The following is a 14,463-nucleotide window of genomic DNA, read 5'->3' as shown; positions in this document are numbered from 1 at the left end:
CACATTACTCCCCGCCCCATTCTTCCTCTTCCTTTTCCTTGATTTCTTTTTCTTCCTCCTCCTCCCCTTTCTTCCCCTTCCCTTTGCAGTACTAGAGATCAAATCCAGGGTCTGAGATACATCCCCAGTTGTTTTTGTTATTTTTAAAAGAATTTTCAGACAGGGTCTTGCTAAGTTGCTGCAGTGCCCTGGATGGGCACTATCCTCTTGCCTCAGCCTCCCCCAGTGCTAGATTAGGCCTGTGCCACCACAGTCTGCTTCTTTTTCTCTTCTTGATTTAATTCCCGTTTTTACATTCTGTAGTGGTTTGACATTAATTCTTTAGAAATGAGACAAGCAGTCAGACAGTCTGAATCTTGACAGGTTGCATATAACCTAAATGCCAATTGTGCATTTAAGGTTCTATCATTTCATTGCTAGTCTTTTATGCCAGCCCTAATTTCTTTGCTGCAATAAGTAGACCTGTTTTGTAATGTAATGAATGCAGTCTTAAATGTATTGTCTGAAAAGCATAATTCAAATGAAATAATACAGAATTTAAATTCAATTTTACTTAATATCAAAGTTTTACATTCAAATTTTTTGATTTGTTAGAACATATTTACACATTTTACTAAATAACCTATTTTGATTCTTAAAATTCCCTGTTTACATTAATTATGGAATTTAAAAATTTTAACAAAAATAGAATAAGATAACAAATTCCACCTGTACCTGTCCCTAGCTTCCACAGTTACCCACTCATGGCAGCTCATTGTTTCTCATCTCTCTTTTTCTCTGGAGTATTTTGAAGCTGATCTCAGTTGTAAGAGGTATTACTTTACCCTAAATATTTTTAAAGATAAGGACTCTTTAAAAACTAACCATAGCATCTTATCAAGCAGATAAAACAGTAATTCCTTAACATTAAAAAACGTTCAGAGTTCAAGTTTGCCTTATTATCTCATTTTTTTTGTAGTTGGTTGATTTCAGTCAAGATCAAAATGAGGCTTATTTATTGCATTTGGTTTGTAATGTCTCTTTAGTCCCTTTTAAGATATTGAGTCCTTTCACATCTTTACATCTTTATTTTTATATCAGATTATTTGTTGAAGAAAACTGGCTATCCATGGAATTTTCCACTTTCATGGTTTTGCATCCTTTTGGTGCTGTACAGCCTCTTTGTCAAACCCTGTTTAACACTATAGATTAATTTGGAGATAAATTTGTATAGATTCAGCTTTGAATTCTTTGACAAGACTGCTTTATAGATAGTTTTGTCTATTTCCTATTGCACTGCATTAGAAAACACTTGCTTTCTTGGTCTCTTATTATGTGATTTTAAGATTCTGTTATTGTTAACCTGGATCATCCATTATCAAGTTCCCCACCAACAGTTGGCCTAATGGTGAGAGCAGACTGCTCATTGCCTAAAAGATCTATTATTTTATCAGGAATTGCAAAATGGTGATGTTTTGGGGTTATTCTTTCTGGATTAATAAGGTAGAATTCTAGCTAATCAGTGAATTAATTTCCCTCATTAGCTGCATATTTTGAGTATAGTTTATTTAAGAGCTGTAAGATAAGTGCTTGGTTCTTTCCCTTTTATCACTGTAATGTATGTGTCTGGACTCAGCCTAAGAATATTATTTTTTCTTAGTGGAAATTGATAGTTATAAATGAAACTCTGGATGCTGGCTGTTGTCATTGCTTATGGATTGTTTCTAGGCCACTTAAGTGGACAGAACTAGGAAATACCTTATGCTTTTGTTTTGTTTTTTGTTTTAAAGAGAAAACACATGAAGTCATAATGATGTTTGCAATTAAAAATTTAAAACTATAGGGTTTTATTTAACATATTTTATATTTCAATTTCTTATGTTAAAAATATTGGTTTCTAACATAAACATAATTACCCTTATTCTTTAATCTGTTTAATATCTATTTACAGATATATAATAATTTCATATTACCAGAACCAGTATTAATAGCTTGATTACTGAAAATAGCTTATGATTTTTTGCAGGTGTCTTTTTCTTTGGGCCATATGAGTGGTTTTTTTTTTTTTTTTAATTGGTACTGAGGATTGGACTCAGGACCTTGCATTTGTGAGGCAGGAATGGCCCCACTGAGCTAAATCCCTGGCCCGTGTTTTACTATTTTTAAAAGTTATTTGAAATAATTACTTTTTTTGTAAGGCCACCAATTTGATTTACTACTAGTTTAATTACATTGTTTTGTTTTTTACAGATTTTTGATCTCATTTTGATTTAATTGTGTTTGAATTAAACAAAAGCATAATACTAGCAAAAAATCATGTTACTGGTAATATGATTACTGAAAATAGTTTAAGATTTCATTGTTTTGTTTTCTTTTTTTTTAGAGGATGTATCTTAGGAGGATTTTACAGTATGTAATTTGAAAAATAACTCCAGTTAAGTAATCAATTCAATTCACTTAGATCCAATTTCATTTTTTCCTTTAATTTTAAGGATTGCTTTCTCCTTATTTTTGATGGAATTTAAAAAGTAACTGAAAATTTTTCAGTTATCCAAAATAAAATCTATAAAATAATATACATTCAAAGAAAAACAGTTTCTACTCTTCCCCTCCTGTTTGTGTCTTTTCTCTTTAGTACCTAGTTTTTCTTTAGTTTTATCCTTTAAAAAAGTAAACAAATATGTACCATATTTGTATTTTCATTTTTTTAAATGAAGATAATAGAGTACACACTATTTGGTACCTTGTTCATTTTTAATACTATTGCTTGTCCTGTAACCTCCAAGGTATATTGTCAAATAAAAAAACTAAAAATATAAAAGCAAAAACCAGGTTTGTATTGTTCTTTTTAAAAAATAGTTTTTTTTAGGATTTTATGCTATGGATAGAACTGATATAGAACTGATACCATATTTATGGTTTTTTATTGTTTTTTGCTTTAATTGGTAGTGCTGCTTGTACATGTCATTTTGTGTTTCCTAGGAATAAAGAGACATTTTAGTTTCAGGCAATATCCATAGAGAGTATCACATATTTATTGTATCTTGTTTATTGCAGAAAAAGCTCAAAAAATAAACTATCAGAAAAGTCTAAAGATCCTTGATATCCCTGTAGTAACTGTTAATATTTAGTTGCTTGATTATGAAATAAAAATACTCATTGGTGATATTTATAATAATTAAATATATGTAAGCTTTTGGCCATAAGTAATGTTGAACTTCAGTGCTTTAAAATTCATACTCAAACACAGCAGTCTAATAATTTGTGTTTACTTTGTTTTAAATAATATGATTACAAGGTTGAATGTTTGGTCATTAATATACAGAAAATGTTGCAAAAATACCCAAAGAAATTTAATTAGATGCTATTTGTTTTTGCTTTGCTTATACTTCATTAGCAAATCATACAGATGGGCCAGCCACTCTCATCTTCTTCCATGGTAATTAAATATAATAGAAGTATAGCTTGTGTGATTTATTGTGTAAATATTTCACTTGTGTGCCTTTAATATTTTTTTTAAACAGGCAGTATAACTCCAACTGTGGAACTGAATGGGCTTGCTATGAAAAGGGGAGAGCCTGCCATCTACAGGCCATTAGATCCAAAGCCATTCCCAAATTATAGAGCTAATTACAACTTTCGGGGCATGTACAATCAGAGGTTTGTATGTCTTCTTTGGTTTGTTTTTATTCATTATTTGATACATATTGAAAAAATTTCTAAACTTCAGAGTATTTTCAATATAAATTCCATTAATTTGGGCATTTTGCATGGAATTTAGACAAATCAGGCTTGCAAGGGGAATTTGAAGTAATAGTTTTCAGGAACTAGTTTTTATTGTCATGAGAGGCCTGTTTTTGTTGTAGGCAGGACCAAATTTTAAAGTCAACCCAAAGTTTATAGTACCGATTTCCCAGTTGACTTTCTCATTCCTTCAGCCAGCACAGCTCAGTGGTTTTTTTGTTTTTCTTTAAAAATTTTTTTGTCTAAATACATTAATGAACTTGAGTGTTTGTAGTTTAAGGAAATTTACTGGAAGAAGAATTTACTAGGTCTCTTTGCGCATTGGCTGACTTTATGATAGTGCAGGTGTTACAGAATTTTAGAAGTGTAGTGAGAATTTCAAAGTAACAGTGCCCCCCCGCCCCACACCATAAATCATATAAAACTCATTGTTAAGAATATGAAAAATAGCTGGGCGTGGTGGCACATGCCTGTAATCCCAGCACTGGGGAGGCTGAGGCAGGAGTATCAGCACATTCAAGGCTAGCTTGGATGACATAGGCCAGTGTGAACTACATAGTGAGACTCTGTCTCAAAAAACAAAACAAAACCGAAACAAAACAAAAGAATAAAGAATATGGAAAATACAAAAGGTAAAGAAACATGAATAATTTATAATCCCAGAACTACCTACCTTTAATATTTTAAAGTACTTTACATTCTATTTTCCTTTGCATACAAATGTACTTGACCAAATTGAAGTGCTTTATGTGCAGTTTCCATAATCATTTAAGTTATAATATGCATACAGTGAAACACACAAACCTTCAGTGTACTACTTCTTGATGACTTATTTATCTCTTTGTGTATTTATACCTTATTTGATGACTTTTTACACATATGTATCCTGCTGTGTGTAAAATTCCCCTTGCCTGAGGGTTTTCTCAGACCTCCTTGCCTGTGACACGTCCTCCCCCAGAAGTAACCACTGATTAGTTTTGCCTGAACTTTGAACAAATAGACTCACAGAGTATTTACTATGTGTCTTTTTCACCTTGTATAATGATGTTCTTGTTTTGTTTGTTGTTTCTTTTGTTATTCATTTATGTTGCATATCTGGGTTTTGTCCCTTTTGTATGTATATACTATATCTTAATTTGTTGATCCTGTGTATGCAATATGATGTCCTCTTTTCACCTAATATCACCTAATATAATGTGCATTTTCTGTGTCTTTAATCCTTGAGTAGTGTTTTTGATAGCTCCAAAATGCTTCATGTGGTTAAGGTATATTTTATAATTATATATTTATTTATATCCTCCCCTTCCCCCCCTCACCTCTCCTTGTTAGGGATCAAACCCGGGGCCTTGTGCTAGCCAACCCCTGTACTATTGAACTATATTCTGCACCCAAATCTTTCGATTTTTTTTTTAAAGCCTCTTCATTGCTTTTGTCCAAGAAATTCTTTTCCACTGTGATCAGATATTTGGTGAAACTTTTGTTATGGTTTTGTATTATTTACTGACAGTGCAGCTGTTGTGCAGATAATATTTTGTCCATGGTAAATATTTTGTCTATATATAATTTAATACTTTTAATTACCTTTAATCATATCCATTTAAAGCATAGTCCTATTCAGATTATAAATAGTTCCTTTAAGTGTTATTGCTCAGGGTTTCTAAGAAAAATTGGATAATTCCTTAGACTTTTCCTCTCTCCCCCACCAGTGTACCTGGGGGAATTATGTGCTGCTCCCCTGACCCCCACACTGTGAGTGTCCTGTATTGTCCTTTAGTGCTTCTGTCCTTTGTGGTAATGTCCCCTTTCCATGGAGTGCTGGCTGAAACTTGCACTTAGTGACTTATACTTCATCTCTCTCTCCCCCAGGTGATGCTTGAAGTAGTATCTGCTATCTTCCCCTTGCTAATTTGGCCTAAACCTTTCGCTTTTTGGCCCTTTCTGGTATGCGACTTTCTATTCCCCTCCTCTTTAGTAGCGTATCACCTTCTAACTATGGAGCATCCTAACTTAGAGTGGTGTGCATATCATATAGGAGGGATGGGGGAATTAACGTTTTTCTTTTTTTGTTCTTTTTTTTGAGATAAGGTCTCACTAAGTTGCCAGGCTGGCCTTGAACTCATGGTCATTCTCCCTCAGTCTCCCAAGTACTGGGATGGGATTACAGGCATGATTATATTTTTTTTTACAATAGTTCTCTCTCTCTCTCTCTCTCTCTCATTGTTTTTGTATATTTTTCCTTTAGTCTAAGGTTACCTAGTGTAAATAAAGCTAGTTGTCCACTTTAGCATAATAGATATGTTTAGTGTTCCTGAGTAAGGAACAGTTAGTGTATTTTTTACAGTACTTGCATGATATTTTTAATGCACTATAATGAATAGATTCATGAGAGTATTATATTATGTTTTAACACTTGTTGTATTTTGATATCTGTGGTTCTTTATTGAAATTTTGCAGTGAATTTATTATTTTTATGTGAAAGAAATCTGGTGCTAAAGCAATGAGAAATCAGACAGTAATCCCAGTCCTGCCTGGCACTCATTTTCTAGTAGGGGAGGCAGTCTAGTCAGTAAGAGGTGATGGGGGCATTGGACAAAGACCTCTAAAGGAGTGTGAATGGTGGGAAGATGAGGGAGGTGGATATTCAGATGCAAAAAACAGCAACGCTTCTCCAAAGTCATAAATATAGGGTGGGTGGGCCATTCTCATTAATGGACAGAAGGAATTTTTCCCTTCAAACTTTTTGGATTCTTTGTGATATTTTGCAGATTACAAAAAAGGTAAAAGAAAAATGGGGAGTACTAGTAAGTTACCAAGTATGGATTTTTATTTTTGGTACCAGGGATCAAACTCTAGGACCTTGTGCTTGCAAGGCAGGCATGGTGCCACTGAGCTAAATCCCCAGCCCAAGTATGTTTTAACTTAAAAGTCTTCCCTGCTCACACAGAGGGCAGACCTAACCATTACTCAGCTGTTAAAATCATGATTTCACACATGACCTTAATTTGCCGAGGACAACATCTGAATGTATAACAGGGCACTTAGAGCCAAAGATCAGAGGAGACTTTTCAGACTCTAGATTAATCAGTAGCTTCTTGAGGCAGAGGAATGAAAGATAAGAAACATATTATTTAAGATTATTTTGAAAGGTACTTTCAGTTTCTACTTATTAAATATAGTTAGAGCTTACCAATGCTGTTTTTTCTTTGTTCTTGGCTGATGAGTTTTCTCTACTTAAAGTTTTCTCTACTCATTCAGAGACCTTAGAGAACTGATTTTTTTTTTTTTTTTTTTGCTGTCTTATGGTTGAGAACAAAAAAGATTTATCCATGGGCAAACTGAGGAGGCTATGACCTGGATTCTCAAATACCTGTCTCCTTTTGTTACACCCAAGATATTTGACAGCAACTGTATCCAATTACATCTCTTTTTTCTCATTTGAGGTACTGTTCAGCAACCTATAAAGTAGAAAACATTTAAAAATTCATATGACAACCACAAGGTAAAGATTAACCATTTTATTCTTGTGTTAGATTTCCCTTACTGTTATAATATATACTTGAGACGGTCAGTTTGAGAAGAGGAAAATTTTATTTTGGTTCATAGTTTTGGAGGTTTCAGTACATGGTTGGTCCTGTTGCTTTTGTGCCTATGGTGAGGCGAAATATCATAGATTGGTGGGAGCATGTGGTGGAGGAAGATGTGCAACTCATGGTGTCCAGGAGCAAAAAAGGGAAAGAGAAAGGGCCAGAGTCCTAAAGGGAGTATGCCCCCATATGATGAAAAGATTCCCACTCAACCCCACCTCCTGAAGGCACCATTATCACCCAGGAGCACCATGAGCCAGGGACTAAACTGGTAACACATGAGCCTTTGTTGGATACTTATCCAAACTGTAGCAATGCTTTTGTTCTGTCTTTCTTGCAAAATTATATAAATTTATAGAAAGGCTGGAATCAGGCCTCTATAGATAGTTTATCAGTTTTTTATATTCACAGATGAAGAAAGTATTATTGCTTGCAAATGGCCATTTCTGGCACCTTGATCTGCTGATACAGATTTTCAAAGGGCCACAGCTCAAAACTAGATTATGTGAAAATGGAAATTTTGGGTCCATATAACTGGTAAGTATCTTAGGGAGACATGGTTGGATATAGAGCTTTAATATAGTTCTTTTTCATTTCTTTCTCTTTAGCTCTTGTCTCATTTTTCCTGTGCTTGATTTTATTTTTCAAAGAAGTTTAAATCCTATTTGTTGTACCTTTTATGTTACATAGTCTGTAGACTAGATTTACAGTTAGTACTAGAAAATAGGCAAGTTGTTTGGTTTTGATAATTCTTAGAATATTGCCCAGCCAAGAATTTATTTTTCAAAATGAGTGTGGTGAGAGCATAGTTTAAGCTTGGGCTATACTCCCAGTCTGCAGAAAAATGGGTATTAGCTCCACCCAAACTGTTGTGCAACACCCACCCCCCTTAATTTGGAGTTGAATCCAGGGCCTTCACACTGAGCTACATACTCTGTCTTTTATTTTGTTTATTTTATTTATTTTTACTTTGAGGCAGGGTCTCCCTAAATTGCTAAGTTGCCCAGGATGGGCTTAATCTTTTATTTATTTATTTATTTATTTATTTATTTATTTATTTATTGCTATACTGGTGATTGAATTCAGGACCTTGGGCTTGCAAGGCAGGTGTGGTGCCACTGAGCCAAATCCCCAGCCCTGACTGGAATTAATCTTGCAGTCCTCCTGCCCCAGTCTCTCAGAGTGCTGGGATTGCAGGTATGTGCCACCAGGCCTGGGGAGCACAAGAGAATGATTCCCTGAGGCAAAAATTCTGAGGGAAAATATTTTCATCATAGTTTTGGAAAGATAAGGAATTTAATCTTGACTATGTTGAGTTTAAATTGCCAACGGAATATTTAGGAGCATTTATCAGCCTTTAAAGCTTCAGCAAAAGTGGAGTTATCTTTGACTTTGAGAGTTTTTTAGAAGGACATATGGGAAGAAGTGTACTAAAGGTCTAGAGTTTTCAGAACAGGATGTGATTATCTTCAGAAAATTGCATTATTTAGGATTCATCCTAAGTTTGAGTGATTTACCTGGTTTTTGTTCATCTAGGATTTCACACTCTCTTTCCAGAAGGATTTACTTGTATCTGTTTGTCATTGCTCAGTTTGGAGCAATTTTATGGTATACATCAATGCCAAGCAGTACCCCATCAGATGTGGTTGGTATGTTTTGTGTCAAGAAGATCCTTGGTTGCCTTTGCCTAATGCATCAAATTGAAGCATAATCACCTGCAGCTAGCATGGTAAAGTTACTTTTATGTAATGTGTGTCAAGTTCGGACTCTTTTGCCTAAAAGTTCCTACTTGTTCCTGTAGGCAGAGCTAAGCACCTACTTAAATTTCCCCTATAACCATAGGGGAGATCTGTGAGATTTGTAAAGAATTTTACAGATAGCTATGGCTACCAATGGAAAAGAGCGAAAGTTTTTGAAGGATCCAAACTATTTCATTATGTTAATTACAAGTAAAATTAGAAATTAGCCACAATTCTGGTTTATGAAAATAGCCTGTATATTGTACAGGTTAAGCACTGTACTTGTTTTCTGAATGCTTGGGACTAGAAATGTTTCAGATTTTGGCTTTTTCTGGGTTTGGTTATATTTGCATATACATAATGAGGTATTTTGGAGATAAGACCTATGTCTAAATAAAAATTTGTTTTGTATGTACCCTATACACAACCTGAAGGTGGTTTTATATAATAATTTAAGTAATTTTGTATATGAAACAAAATTTGTATACATTGATCTCAGGCATGTGGCAATATTTCAGGGCTCAAAATGTTTCAGACTTTGGAGCTTTTCAGATTTTGGGTTTTTGGATTAGGGATGCTTTTTTAAAGTTCATGTTTTATAGTTTGTGAAGGTGATGTGCTGTTTGAGATTGTTCAAACTGTCCGTGTAAGGATTCTTCGCTGTTTGTAATACCTTTTAAAAAAGCATGTTAGAAAGTAGAACACTTCAGAAACTTTGTAGCAGCAGTGATGCAAACAGGTATAAACCTGTGGTTTTGGTTTCTACCACTAGATGGTGCCTGTGTACCAAGGCAGACTGGAAAACTTACGAAATTACCAATATTTGCTCTATCTTTGACTTGTATTATGTGGTATGATTTAACCTAGTAGAAAAGAAGTCAGTGAAATATACAACTTTAAAATCTCTTGAGTAAATGAAATAAGCATTAAGTGGTAAAAAGCAGGAATTTGTTCTAATAGTTATAAGTAACTGTCTTTTATATACTGTATCTCTTGGATTGAGAAATCTATTTTTTTCTTTTTTATCATGCTTTACACATGGAAATCATGTTGAACTTATAAAAATGACTTCATGAGGATATCACTTTATAGAATATAAAATGGAAAGATAGGCTACAAGACAGAATTTTAAAGTTTTAAAATATTTTTACATAGGAATACATTGTTAAATTAGGAGTATCTTTCAGAACAAAGACACATTAAAATACTTTGACTTTATAAAAATAGTCATAAGCCAGGCAAGAGAATTTGAACAGATTACCAAAACCCACATGAGGAAGACTGAACATAAAATGAGTGTCCCTCATGATCACAGATATAAAAATCCTTAACAAAATATAAGCATATTAATTTAGCAAGAATTTAAATGGCATTACATGTCAGAATTAAGTGGGGTTTATTCTAGGAAAGGAAGATTGATTTAATATAGAACAATCAGAATGAAGAAGAAAAACCATATGAGCATTTCATTAGATGGAGAAAAAGGATTTGAGAAAAGTTAACCCTTATTCATGATAAAGATTCAGCAAACAGGGAATGCATAAGAACTTCCTTAGCAAGGAAAAGGGCTTCTCTAAACAACTTCTAGATGAAATTATGCTTTATGGTGAAAGACTGAATGCTTTCCTTATAAGATCAGGAACAAGGCATTCATATATACCGTTCCGACTTCTATTTAGTGGTATCATGTACATTGAGTTCTATCATGTACATTAAGAAGAAATAAATGGGGAGGATATTGGAAAAGAAGTAAAGCTTTCTGCATACACTCTGGGATCATACATCTGGAAAATTCTAAGACACCATGACTGAAAAACTACTAGAATAAGTTAGTTTAGTAAGGTCATAGGATACCAAGTCAGTATATAGAAAAAATTAGTGATATTTCTATTAGTGGTAATGAACAGTTAGAGAATTAGAGTATAAAAACATGTCATATTTCAGGATAAGTTTAACAAAATGTATGCATGGCCTGTATGCTGGAAGCAATAAAATAATTGCTCACATTAAAGAAAGCTCAAAATCAAGATGCTGTCTTTTTTTTTTTTTTTTTTTTTTTTGGTACTGGGGATCGAACTCAAGACCTTGTGCTTTTGAGGCAGGCAGCGGAACCACTGAGCTAAATCCCCGGCCAGTCCTTTCAAAGTTAATATGAACATGCAGTAAAATCTCAATCAAAATCCTAGTTGTTTATTTTGTAAAAGTAATAAGGTAACATTTGCATTTGTGTAGAGATGCAAACGACATGCATTAGCCCAAATAGTTTTGGAAAGAAAGAACAAAGTTGGAATGCTCATACTACCTAACTTCAACATTTGAAAAAAGGTGTATTAATCAAGAAAATGAAATATTGGCAAAGGGATGGATATATAGATGAGTGGAATAGAATAGAAGTTGGCATACTACAGCCTTTGGGCCTAATCTTTGCCTGTTTTTGTGTCACCCAGCCTGCAAGTTAGGAATAATTTCTACGTTTTTGAATGGCTGGAAAAATATAAAAAGAAGAATGATATTTTATAACACATGCAATTTAGATGAAATTGAAATTTTGTTGGAACACAGTCACTTCTTTGCATATTACTGTGCTGCCCTAGCAGAGTGAGTAGATGTGACAGATTGCATGCCCTGCAAAGTCCAAAATATTTACTATATCTGACCCTTTACAGAAGTTTGCTGATCTTTAGAATATGGAGGTAAGGGCCAGGAATTTAGCTCAGTGGTGCCACACCTGCATTGTGAGCACAAAGTCCTGAGTTCACCCTTGGTACCAAAAAAAAAAGTATGTTCCTGCTGGTCGCAGGCAGTGAGGAACTCACAACAGTATCTTATTTGGGGCCCCCGGGGGATTTAGCTCAGTGGCACCATTCAAGTTTGATCCCCAGTACCAGAAACAAAACAAAACAAAACACCATTAGAATATGGAGGCAAGAAATAGATCCATCCATGTGTCAGTTTAATTCTTTCAAAATTGATTTAAACAGATTCTATGGGGAAAGGATACTCTTTTCAACAATTAGTTGGAAAGTTTGGATATTCAGACAGAAACAGACAAGAACCTCAACCTTTACTCACACCATAGGGAAAAAATTTAATTAGAAATGAATTATATCTAAATGTTAAAAGTTAAAATTGAAGAGTTTCCAGGAGCCAATACTTTGCTATTTGGAGATAGCCAAAAGTTTTTTGGAGCACAAGAACATAAATCACATTTTCTGGAAGAAAAGATTTGTACATGAATGTAGCATCTTTATAATCATGTTAAATTTGGAACAACCTAGGTGTGTACTACCCAGCAAATGGTTAAACAGATTGTAAGATAGCTGGGTGTGGTGGCACATGCCTGTAATCCCAGCATTCAGGAGGCTGAGGCAGAAGGATTGTTGTGAGTGTGAGGCCAACCTGGGATGCATAGTGAGTTTAAGGCCAGGATGAACTATATAGCCAGACCCCGTGTCACAAACAAAAAAAAACCAACCCCCCTCAAAGCAGACTGTAATATAACTGTGCCTCAGAATACTATTTCACAGTAGTAAAACTCTTGATCTATGCAATGATATGCATGAATCTTAAAATCAGACTGAGCAAAAAAGCCAGATACATAGTGAACATACTCTAAGTGTCTATTTTTTATGGAATTCTAGAATAAACAAACTTATTTCATAGTGACAGAAAATTCATTGGTTCCCTAGTTTTGGGCATTATTGATTTCCTATACAAGGAAAACTTTTGGGGTGGTAAAATGTTCTCTTTCTTGATTTTGGTGTTTGTTATATGGTACATGTTAGAATTCATAAATTATGACCTTAAAATAGGCACATTTCATTGAATATACAGTTTGCCTCAAAATGGGTTTAAAATGTATTTTGTAATATTCCATTTTATTTGAAGCTAAAGTAGTAAGTATCTTTGCTATTTAAGCATTTAGCCAAAAACATTGTGAATGTCTTTTGGGGGCTAAACTAGTATTTATCACATAGGGTATTTGAGGACCAAATGGTTTTCTTGTAGGTTGTTTATCTTTTGCCTTTGTACAATAACTGTTAGCCACTTTTATATTGTAGATGATAGAGTCTAGTTATAAGAACAGACTCTGGAGTTGGAATCATAGCTATGTAGATTTCAGCAGGTTACTCAACTTTCTGATTCTTAGTTAAGCCATCCAAAAATTGAGAATAGTGTTTCTTTGCAGTGCTGTTTTTCAAATTTAATAAAGTAAATCACAAACCATACATGGACCATTACGTTACTTTATCAGTCTTTTTAACTCCCTAAAAGAATCTAAATACCACTGTATTTGCATTGGGCATTGGCATTTTAAGAGATTTTAAACAATTTACTTCTACCCAATAAAAAATCAGGCTATGATTCTAGTATTATTCTGGGAATTAATTTGATTCTGTATTGCAAATATGGGGATTTTGGGTTTTTGTTGGAATTTAGTTGAACCTGGAATAATACTATTGTGGCCCAAATAATTGTTTTTCTTTTGGAAAACTGCATATCAGGAGTTATTCACTTGGGTTTAAATCTGTGGCCTTTATGTAAATGTATGCTGTATTTTTTTTTTTGGTCAGGGGATTCGAACTCAGGACCTTGTGCTTCTGAGGCAGGCAGCGGCACCACTGAGCTAAATCCCTGGCCCTAAGTGTATGCTCTTTTTTTATATACATAACTTTTCTGCCTTGTCTTAGCTTCATAGCTGTTTGTTTTTTATCTTTGGTCTTGCCATATTCCGGTACTAATCACTTGGAAATAAATTTCCTGTGATAGAAATTTAGGACTCACATTCCTTTCTTCTGCTCTAAGAAACAGGAGGCCAAAAATTCACCACTTAATTTTTTTTTTTTTTTTACTACTTTAATTCTTTGATTGGCACATTTTAGGTATACAACACATTTACATTTCTCATTGGGAACTTGTACCTTTACATGATGCATCTTGGTTCTTATTTTTTCCCCATTCCTAGCCCACCCTTCCCTATTTACAAAGACTTTATTTCCATTTTTTCCATTTCTCATCATTTTTTCCTTTCCATTCTTTCCTTTCCCCTGCCCCTCCCACTACCCCTACCTCTTTGGACCTTTTCTTCCTATTTTGCATTATCGATTATTCATTCCAATCATTGGTACATTTTAGGTATACAATATAATGACATTCATCATCGGAAATTTGCACCTTTACATAATCTCTCTTAGTTCTTATTTTTCAACCTTGCCCAGCCCTCCCTTCAACCCCTCCATTCCTCCCTATTTACAAAGATTTTGTTTGCATTTTTCCATTTTCTCATATTAATTCCATTCCCTTCTTTCCTTTCCCTTCCCCTTTGCCCCTTTTCTTCCTATTTCACATTATCTATTATACCTTTTAGTCCTTATTTACACTTTCAGTTTCTCACACCAGAGAAACCATTCGGGATT

General features: G+C 34.2%; 1 protein-coding gene across 14 annotated transcripts in view; it reads left to right on the top strand.

The window, feature by feature from the left end:
• The window catches only part of Stau2 (staufen double-stranded RNA binding protein 2), a 282,856-nt gene that overhangs the window by 49,009 nt on the left and 219,384 nt on the right, over positions 1-14,463 (top strand). For 13 of the 14 annotated variants that reach the window (XM_087190484.1, XM_087190479.1, XM_087190488.1 and 10 more), the window contains one exon: positions 3,504-3,639. In XM_087190484.1, the coding sequence (XP_087046610.1) occupies positions 3,504-3,639 (136 nt within the window). Of the gene's footprint in view, positions 1-3,503; positions 3,640-7,718; positions 7,845-14,463 lie in introns of those variants that run through there. The other variant, XM_087190489.1, reaches the window with a different exon arrangement.

This window comes from Heterocephalus glaber, unplaced genomic scaffold, assembly GCF_053883595.1.
Source record: "Heterocephalus glaber isolate CG9 unplaced genomic scaffold, H.glaber_assembly_v1.0 deba00001553, whole genome shotgun sequence".
Lineage (NCBI taxonomy): Eukaryota > Metazoa > Chordata > Mammalia > Rodentia > Bathyergidae > Heterocephalus > Heterocephalus glaber.
This window is presented reverse-complemented; position numbering and strand designations above follow the sequence as displayed.